The 10,477-nt window shown below is 41.1% G+C and overlaps 1 protein-coding gene across 1 annotated transcript; it reads left to right on the forward strand.

The window, feature by feature from the left end:
• Positions 1-242: 242 nt before the first annotated feature.
• On the forward strand, positions 243-5,634 carry irx2a (iroquois homeobox 2a). The gene is made up of 3 exons (XM_079275011.1): positions 243-625; positions 1,834-2,239; positions 3,007-5,634. The coding sequence occupies exons 1-3, from the start codon at positions 386-388 to the stop codon at positions 3,873-3,875; spliced, it is 1,515 nt and encodes a 504-aa protein (XP_079131137.1). The 5' UTR covers positions 243-385; the 3' UTR covers positions 3,876-5,634.
• The last annotated feature ends 4,843 nt before the right edge of the window (positions 5,635-10,477 follow it).

The following is a 10,477-nucleotide window of genomic DNA, read 5'->3' on the forward strand; positions in this document are numbered from 1 at the left end:
ATGGCAGAAAGGGGGCGGGGATGGGATATTCAGATGAGCCGGAGTGACAGGTCCAGTTTCCCCCAATGCTCTGTGTGTCTGAAACTCCACTGGCTCCTTCCCTCCTAACTCCTCACTTCATAGTGCTGCGTACTAAAAACATCGGACGCTAGGGGATCAAGACGCATGCCACATTGCCTCTATGTGGGCACTTTAACAGATCTTTCGGGGGTTTTTTTCCCAGTAAGGGGGCTGTGGAGGGAGGACTTTTTCATTTCCATTGTCTGATGACTGTTTGCATGGCTGCTCATTGAGTTGATTGTTTATTATTTTGGCTGCTGTTGATCGCCGCCCTGCGCGTTTTTTCTTCCCGTTTCGGAATCGGCGACCTATCCCGCGCTCACCAATGTCCTATCCTCAGGGTTACCTCTACCAGCCCCCGGGCTCGCTGGCTCTTTACTCGTGTCCGGCTTACGGGGCCTCGGCTCTGGCTGCCCCGCGGAGTGAAGACTTGGCGAGGTCGTCCTCCGGCTCAGCCTTCAGTCCTTACCCTGGATCGGCTGCTTTCTCCGCCTCTGCTGGTGCAGGCTTCTCCAGTCCGCTGTCATACTCCACGGATCCAACTACGGGATTCCCATCCTACATGGTAAAATACATTTATGTACGATTCTGTATGATTAGACTCAAAACCCGGAGAAATTGTAGGCGAGTTTAAGTCTGGAGCTGACTTTCAGTTTAGCTGCCTTTCGCTGTATTTCAAGGGTGATTCAATTGGTACAGCTTTGCAATGTTTTTGTTATGATCCAATCATCAGTAAGTACATGCTGAACTTTTATTGGGTGCACGGTTGCTATATTTGTAAATGTAGTGGGTGGCCTACTTGTCGGTTTCTTACTCTAAACCTATTTGGCTGAAGTAGGATTTTTAAGCATGAGCTGCAAATTGTAATGGCTTGACCAACGCTAAACACTCACTGCGCAGCTAATTATGTAAAACCGAACACCAACTTAGATTTTATTTGAGCCTTTAGCCTCTAAGCAGTTAATTTGTGTGCCATTGGAAATTAATATGACACAAGCTATTACTCTTCCTTCCACAGCAGTCATTAAAATCACCAATGGATGAAGTCGCTGACTTTATTCTGGGTTGAATAAACGGAATTTTAACATGAAAAGCAAGACGTGCAATGCTAATGTCACAGGGCACTTCAAGCGTTTTATGAAAGGTGCATAGCAAGTGATTTGCTAATGGGATTTGTAATGCTGCAAAGAGAAGATATGTTAACACATCGGGGCTGCCACCAAACAAAAAGCAGCCACTGCAGAAAATGATGAAGTTAATAGGCGATTAAAGACAATTGAAATGTATTTTTTATTATCATAACGGCTATATTAACAGGAGCTGTTGTTAGTTAATCTGATAATAATCTTAACCGTTAGTTAACTATTAGTTTGTGCTTCTCTGCGGCCTGCTTTTACGCACGGTGTGTTTTTTTTACTTCACGAGTAGCTTTGATAAATTGTCAAAGCACAGCATTACATATTGATTGCTTGTTTATTTTTAACAACACATGTACTGCTCGTCATTATCAATCCAGATGATTTATACTAATTCAGAATAAGATCTGCCGGTGCATTTACACTACTCTCCAGCCCGTTTAACCTGTTCCGAGAGGTTCTAATAAACAAATGACTGTGCATTTATTTTGAATGTATTGCTCCGTGTTTTTAAATAATTTTAAATGATGTAGACTTGTTTTGTTAGTCATAAGCCACATTCATAACACATTTAAAATACAATCACATTTTAAACAACGCTGGAAAACACATGATGACTTTTTCAACTTTCCCCCAGAGCTCTCCGTATGACGCGCAAACGTCAGGCATGGCCGGGGCATTAAGTTACCACCCATACGGTAGTCCAGGGTACCCCTACCAATTCAACGACCCGGCATACCGCAAAAACGCCACCAGGGACGCCACGTCCACCCTAAAGGCTTGGCTTCAGGAACACAGGAAGAACCCGTACCCAACGAAAGGGGAGAAGATCATGCTGGCCATCATCACAAAGATGACCCTGACGCAGGTCTCCACCTGGTTCGCCAACGCTAGGCGGAGGCTCAAGAAGGAGAACAAGATGACATGGGCGCCGAGGAATAAGAGCGAAGATGAGGACGAGGAGGACGGGGACGCAGACAGGAAAGAAGTGGAGCGCTCTGAAAAAAACCTGGAGAACAGCGAGGCTTCAGCGGAGGATGAAGGTGGGGTATAATCTGGCGACCGAGCCAATGATCCATTTAACAATTCGGGGTACGATGGGTCTCAAAGGGAGGGAAGGGATGGATGCCCCTTTTATTAAGTTGCTTAGTGCAAGAATACTGATTCAAATGAAATAAAAATAAGAATATGCAATTATCAAAAAAACACACAAATAATCTGGTTTGAACATATATTTGTATCTCTAAAACCTGACTTCATGTATTGTTTTAGTACCCGTGTTGATTTATTTATATATATATTTTAATGGAAACAAGGTTCTAAGACTAAATGACTGAGGTCAAGGTGAACGTTTTATTGTCTTTTACATGATTAATGGCAGGTCATTGGAAACGTACACATAACAATCCCCATGAGTGGCCTTAATGTTAATGTTATTATCCTGGTGTCATTTTTGTATAATTACGTAAAATACGAAAATAATTATTGGTGTCATATTAACTGCGTCTCATCGTAGCCTACTGTTTAAACTGATATGACAAATAATATCGTACCCTGGTTGGTTGGAAAACATCATTGATTGCTTTGACTACACATGTACAAGGCACATCGACAACAAAATATGTTTTTGGTTATTTGTATATATTTAGTTCAATTTCTCAGCTTCTGTATTTGTTTTTACTTTCGAATATGGCTTATTATTATTGAATAGGGTATATATTTTCTCATGTATATATCCTTGGATTGTATATCTTTATCTAATTATTTACATATTCCAATCATTATTATTATTTCCCCCCTCCTGTCTCAGGTATCAGCTTGCACGTCGACACTCTGACGGACCACTCATGTTCGGCAGAGTCTGACGGGGAGAAGGTCAGCTGTCGCGTGGGGGAGCTGGGCTCTGACCGGGCCGGCGACGAGGACGGCGAGGACCAGAACCATGAAGCGCGAACTCAGCTCTCACCCGTGTCCGTCACATCGTCGCCTCTGACGGGAGTAGAAGCTCCACTTCTCGGTCATCACCACCACCACCTCCAACAACTCCACCATCTCCACAGCCAGCGCGAGGATTTGGCCCGAAGCCTCATCAATAACAACATTAATACCAATAAATCGTCTTCCTGCCTTGATAGCAGACCCTCACCTCAGAACCCTACGGTCAAGCCCAAATTGTGGTCTCTGGCGGAAATTGCTACCTCGGACCATAAGCAGCATCATCAGCAACTGGCGCAGAATGGGCCACCAAATTGCCCCTCCTCCAGCGGTGGCCTCCTTACCCCCCCTACGTCTTCCACCACCTCCCCGGCTGCCAGTTCCCCCTCCCTCTACCCGGCCCCCTCCATCCTTGGAAGACCTATTTATTACACTTCTCCCTTTTATAGCAATTACACAAACTATGGCAACTTCAGCCCCCTGCAGGGCCAAGGGATCCTGCGGTATACTAATTCATCAGGAGTGAGTCTGGCTGCTGCCGCTGCCGCCGCCGCCGCCGCTGCTGCTGCAGCAAACGAGGGTCTGAGCTCCTCTCACCAGGCTCTGGAGGCTGGCACAAACCCCAAACACAGGCCAGACTCTCCCCTCGTTAAAATGAACCCAACCCACATTGTTGTTGTCGAGCAGCAGCAGCAAAAAACGCATTTCAGACCCTCAAATTTAGAAGCAAAGAAAGGTACGTAATAACATGACGCGCTGAACAAAATGATAAGCATTTTGAAAATGAATTTAATCTGGCGTTGAATCTTGAGATTGTATTTTTTCTTAAATGCGGAAGTAAAACGAGTCACTTGTTTGCAATGCAAATCAACTGGGTTTTCTTTTTGTCACTTTCATGTGTCTTAGTCACACCATGGGATGCAAAATTAGCACTTCTTTCAAGCGAGCTTGCATGAGACAGAAGTGGGATAATCTTCCACTATTTGCGGATTATCACTTGTTTTAAAATGACGACGATTTTAGGACTGATTATGGGAATAAGTTACTTATTGAAATTGATGTTTTACAGCACCGTCAAAGCAAACGAACATGTAGGCCTATAATTCGTTGTCAGCGCAGTGCATTTTCTTGAATAATCAATGAATCATAATTTATATATATTTAATAGTACATGTATTTTGGTCTGTCATTAAATCATCAGGCATTGCATTAGAAAGCAGTATATATGTTATTAGACAAGTGTAGGTCTGTACTGCAAACACATGTGCCTACACTTGCAGATAAAGGCATGAGCATACACCAGGGAAGACAGGCCTCAAATCAACCTAACCACACACGCTCACGCACACACGCCCGTGCACACACAGCAGTGGCAGTTTGTGAATCAAATAAGTGGAGAAATGTTGCCATACCTTTGACCAGGAATCCTATTTTTTAATGTTTCCTCTGATGTGTGTGTGTGTGCGCACAGCAGGCCCCAAACTTTATCTTTCAGTTGGATAATTATAATTACACAGGGTCAGCCAAAAGCAAAGAAATCACAGTTTGCTCTGTGCATTCATCGGGGGAACTTTACATATTCTAATGTCACTTGGGTTATTGTGTTTTTTTTGTTTTGTTTTGTATTTTACCGGTAATTAGGCAGTGGGGATTTTAATAAGCACTTGCAGTATCGATATGTTTTTGGTAGAGCCAGCCTGAGAGAACTTTGTGTTTCCTGAGGTTGTGGAGGGAGTCGATCGGGTGGGATTGTTTTATTTCCATGGTCTGCAGGTAGGTGTCACAATTGCTTTGACTATAAAGCGAGTAAAGACGCCACCTTTTGGCCCCATGTTTTAACCCCCATAACCTCTACTTCATACCGGATCTAGTGCCACCATTGAGTCGAGTTGAAAGCTGCCTCCTCAGCTCCACAGAGACTGAGACACTCTCTACATCACGTTTGTGAGATTATTGATGTATTATTTCATTGTTTGTTTTTTTGACGCATTGTGGATACTCTTTACATAATGCTGGTTTGAAAAACATCTCCTGTTATGTGATTTACATGTTATTTCTCAGGTTCCTATAGTTAGCTCATTTGCGACGGTATATTATTTGAATACATATTCACGTGTGGAAAACATAATTTGGCCTTTCTGTGAAACCGCATTTGTAAAAGGAGGAGTCTTGGGACGCAAAGCGAACGGGACTGAAGTGAACTTGAGGACTTCAAAGTGGAAAAGCCTACATTTGATATTTATTTTTTTAAGTGATGGCGACATGATGCCTATAATTTATGCAAGTTGTATTGCAAAAATGGAAAGCTGACATCGTCTGTTTTTTTGTAAATATATAAACATATATATTATGGACGGTTTTTATTTGAGACGCATTTGGGAAGAAGCTACACAATCTTGTTATAAGGAGTACTTTTACTAATTTATATCTTTGAATGTAAATTAAATAAAACGCGCTGGTATAGGTCTACTGGCGGGGTATGATATCCAATATTCAAAGGAGAAAATATTAAACTGTTTTCCCAACTATATCAATCTTGGGGAGTCATTTTTTTTAAATGTACAACAGACATGTATTTAATGCTAAGGCATTTTTGTATTTACTCTGCTCATTGTTCTTTTTATTTTTACAGTCATACACAGATGGGGAATTCTTGATGAATATCGCTTTTCATAAACATTATGAGTTTTCACAGATTGCACAATCCATTCTTTCTAAATGGACCGTGCTTTTCTTTTTAGGGCCTCATTCTGGTCAGGAAATCTCCCTCGACCACATATTCACGACCTTGATTGGGATAAACGACGTACTTATTTCATTTTTCTCCTCTTTTCCTTCCCTCGCCCTGACACACATTTATTTTTCAGTGTGATTAATACTGCCGTGGGACGCATCGGGCATTACTGGCTCCCAATGGGGCCTATCCCTGGAGCTTTTTAGCCTGGTTCAGGATGGGTCAGTGCTGCCTGCTTCATTACGACACGGCATTGAGCAATCCATAAAAGTCTATCTAAGCATCTGCCAGCTCCAATGGGCTGTGTGATGGGCCCTAATCGGACAGGCTTTCCTCTGCTTTTCATCACGGCTTGGTTATTACAGCGGCTTTAGGACACAGCTAATTAAACAATTTAGAAAAAAAGCTTAGATTTGAGGACGTTCATTCCTTACTATTGTTGTTCTGATAATAATAATAATATAATAATTATGAATATTGTTATTATTATTTTAGTCGTATGAACAATTTTAGACGACATTCATTTAAAAAAAATTAAATTGAAGAAAATAAAAGTATTTAAAATATTTTTTCACCCACACTTTGTAGAGTGTGAAACACTCAAAGATCAAATATCTATTATTCCCAAGACTAGGCCTCCATCATCGCTCCCAGCTAGACTAAAAGCTAATCCTTCATTTTCCAGTTGAATTTGAGCTTGAGTGTTGTCCAAATCTCAAGGGACTCCCTTTCACCTTGGTTTTCCTCCTCCTCCTTCTTCCCCCCTTGCCTCATCCAAGAAAGTACTATTTGGCTGCCATCAAGGATGTAGTGGAAGGTAAACCCACCCTAACTCAGTTAACCCACCGTTTAGGCTGACAGAAGACTTTGTGACATAAATGCATGGTTTACTTTGCCATGAATGGTGTCAAACGTTCAGTAATGTTATTAAAGTATTTTAAGGTGAAACATATCCAGAGAGGAGTTTGAAACTGTTGTTGTAATTGTGTTGGGTGTTCTTCCTTTGATCGGCACTGCCTGATACTGATATATTGTACCTACCTTCTTACTTACCTTTACTGGCATCCACCAATGGAAGTCATGCACACTATAGCCCCTGGCCAGCTTCTTCTTCTTCAGCCCAAACACTTTCATTAGGAGTTGATTTATTGAAATGCATGCTCTATTCTCAGGTGGGTTCCCCCGGGGGACTCAGCACTGTTGTCAAATAGCACCAGAGGCACTCTCTAAAGCACATACAGGCCCTGCTTGCCTCTCCCCCTCCCTCCCTCCCTCCCATCCTTCACCCGCTGCTGCACCCTCCAAATGTCAACATTTGTTCTCAATAAAAAGAGTTATTGTTTCTGTTAAAATAAATTGCTCAGCAACCGGTCGCCTTTGAACTCATGAAAAGAAACTTCCACCCCACCTCTTTGTTTGATTGAGAGCAATGGTAGGTGAAAATGGGAGCAATGCGTCCATTGCACATGACACACTTCAAGCTGTGAAGCCGTTATGAAACGATCGTGAATTTATGACACAATTAGTCACAATTGTGCAGAGACTTTTCTGTCCCTTTTGAAGAACCCACTCTTTGCCTCACATTCGTTATTAGCAGAAGAAACCAGGGTGCCCTTGATGGTAGAGATTGATCCTCAAGGGCAAAACAGACAATTTACCGTTTTGCAGAGTCTACTGAGTATAAGGCCGAGCGAGGGGACAATTTTAACTTATCGAGATATTTTTTAATTCCATGCATTGCATATCAAATACAGTCTAGTCAAATACAATATAGTTTACCAAAGAGGGTGTGTTCATCCATGCTAAGGACTAGTTGTCATTGCAAGCTAAATTGATGATATCTCAGGGCTCATAGGCTTCATGTGAGTGTAGACTGGAGAGCAAGTGGACTCATTCCCCTTATCGTTGATCAAATAAGCAGCTCGTATATGCAGATAATTCATGAGCTCTTTGTATCCTTTATCCTCCCATCAACCCTTTCTCCTCCAAAATGCTTCAGACATTAATCTCTGACGCACACCTGTGCGCCACTCCAACAGGCAGTCAATGCAGCTAAAGTTTTATTACAGCAGTAGAGGAATTATCATGTTCTGTAAACAGAAAATGTAGTAGTTAATGGGGTGGGATGTTAAATTAGACCAGTAGGAATTGATGCATTCGCTACATATACCAATACTTAAAAATAAAAAGCCTCCAAAATTCAACTGGCATAGTATTTCAAAGTCTGTGTGAATAGATTTCCACTTATGTCTTTTGCAGGCCGACACAAGCTGAAATAATGAGCTTTTTTTATTTAATCGATAGGAAATAATTCAGAAAGAAAATTACGAAGAAAAAAAAGCAAAGATTCTTCAGTGATTAGAACCAGAAATGTCTGTTATCCAGTTGAAATTCAAATACATAAACCTTGCTTTGATATTGTATAAAACAATGATATCAGCAACAATTCCAAATATTTAATGCCACGTTTGTAGTCCTTTATGTGAGCAGAACAGTCTGACAAGAATGTTACCCTTTGATTGAACCTCTCTTTAATTCCACCCTTATCACTCTTATTACTACTTTCATGGCAAATCCGCCCATTAGGACCTAACCATAAATACTGCTGATGTTCAGACTTAACCCTAAGTAGCACTAATATTCAGGGGAGAGTGAGAGACGAAAGAGAGCAGCGCACAAATCAGGTACAGGTGTGTTTAATAACGCACATCAAAGGGGATAGGGACTTTAAAAATGAGTCCGGGGTCCTGTCCTCTCGTAAAGGTGTCAGGTGAAATGTTCACTGCTCTGGATGATCAAGGGGAGTAAGCTGTGCAGGATTTTGACCCACACACACACACACACACATACACACTGATCCTCACATGCGTCTCACTCCGTACACACACTCTCTCAGACTGAGAGACGCTAATGCTTGTCCACACGACAGTCTAAACAAGGCCATTAGGAGCCTTGACTTCCACTCCTAATTGACAGTTATGTTGAATGCCTGTGTTGAGCAAACACTTCAGAGTAGTGGACCCAACCGTTGCTTCTAAATCAGGCAAAAAGTGGAAGTCGGTGTTGGAGGCGGCCGTGAAAACTCCTGTAAAGGTGAACGTAAAAGGTGAGGCACAAAATGCATACAATGTGTTTGTGTTTACGCATGCGTGTGTGTACGTCTACCATTTGTTTTCACTTTTTCACAAGTATGCAAACACATAATATTCTGTGTTTTGGTTTGCATGTGTAATCAGGAACTTATTTTTGTCCTTGTGCTATGGTTACTCGCTTGCTTAAACATATACAATGCAGCAGACACAATCGTTTTTTTGTTACACAATTCAACATCCATTGATTTACATATGTTCACATACTGCAGTGCTTTTCTCACTTTCAGGTAAATCATAAGTTCTCTGCAGGTCTTGAGTGTCATCAAAAAGGCCACACAATGTGCTTTCAATGTGTGTTTAGAAAGTGCACTGAAATACAACAACAACACGTTTAAAGTACCAAAAGGTTAAAAAACGGAAATACGTAACGCATTTCACAATCAGAAGGTAAAGTGGGAAACAATGTGAATGACAGAGTGGTAACATGAAGAACCGTAAAATAAAATATAACGTTAAAGAAGTCCCTCTCTGTGTCATTATGTCCTAAAATGACATGACAACACACATGCAGTGAATATGCTCAGTGCAGTCACAGACTACACATGCACACAAACAAACCTGGATTCAAGGTGTAAACGCAGCTTTTATGAAGCAGACAATGCTGCCTGTGCATGGAAACGTGCATGGAAGACCCACACTGTAAGACGAAACAGTCATTCTATCTTATCGGAGTTTACGGATTACGGTTAAGATTATAGACACTACATCAAGAATAACAGTTCAGTGTTCAACTACACATGTTTGTGGGCCAAAGAAATAATAGAAGATCATAATGACAGATATTCAATCCAGTGATTCATGACGTTAAATCATTTGGTTGAAATGAATACTTCTACTTTTACAGTGAATCGATAATAACAAGTTTAATATGCAATTATTATGTAAAATATAATAAACATGTTAATATAATTGAAAGAAAATAGTTACATCCTGCATCATACTGGATGCCTTATATAATACTGAACTATTTTATGTGTAGTGCTATTTTATATGTAATCCCAAGTGACAGCCTAGTGTTCACTTTTTTAGATAATATGACTGCATGAGTGTGAATGTGTTTATGTGTGACCACGTGTTGTGTATATTCATAGTATGGCACTCTCTACATGCTGTGATATGCTTCTAAGTGCAGTTAACACTCAGTTAAACCATCCTGAATCACAAACTGTCAGCTTTGTAAGATCAGTGAGTCCAACAAGTTGATGAGGCAGACATGAGGAAACGTTGGCTTTCTCCTCCTGTCTGTCTGGAGTGTTTTATAAATAAGCTAAACCTGTCTCCACAGAACCTTTTTTCCCATCACGTACTCTGCGAGACATATCAGGGAAGTGGTTCATGTTAAATAGTATCTGTCAGACTTGTCGGCTAATTAAATGAAGCTTTGCTTTAAGCGTACACTTTAGTGTCATGACTTTTTACTTGATTCTACAGCTTTCAACCTAAGCTACTTTCACTGAGTA

Source organism: Melanostigma gelatinosum (assembly GCF_949748355.1).
Source record: "Melanostigma gelatinosum genome assembly, chromosome: 9".
NCBI classification, from domain to species: domain Eukaryota; kingdom Metazoa; phylum Chordata; class Actinopteri; order Perciformes; family Zoarcidae; genus Melanostigma; species Melanostigma gelatinosum.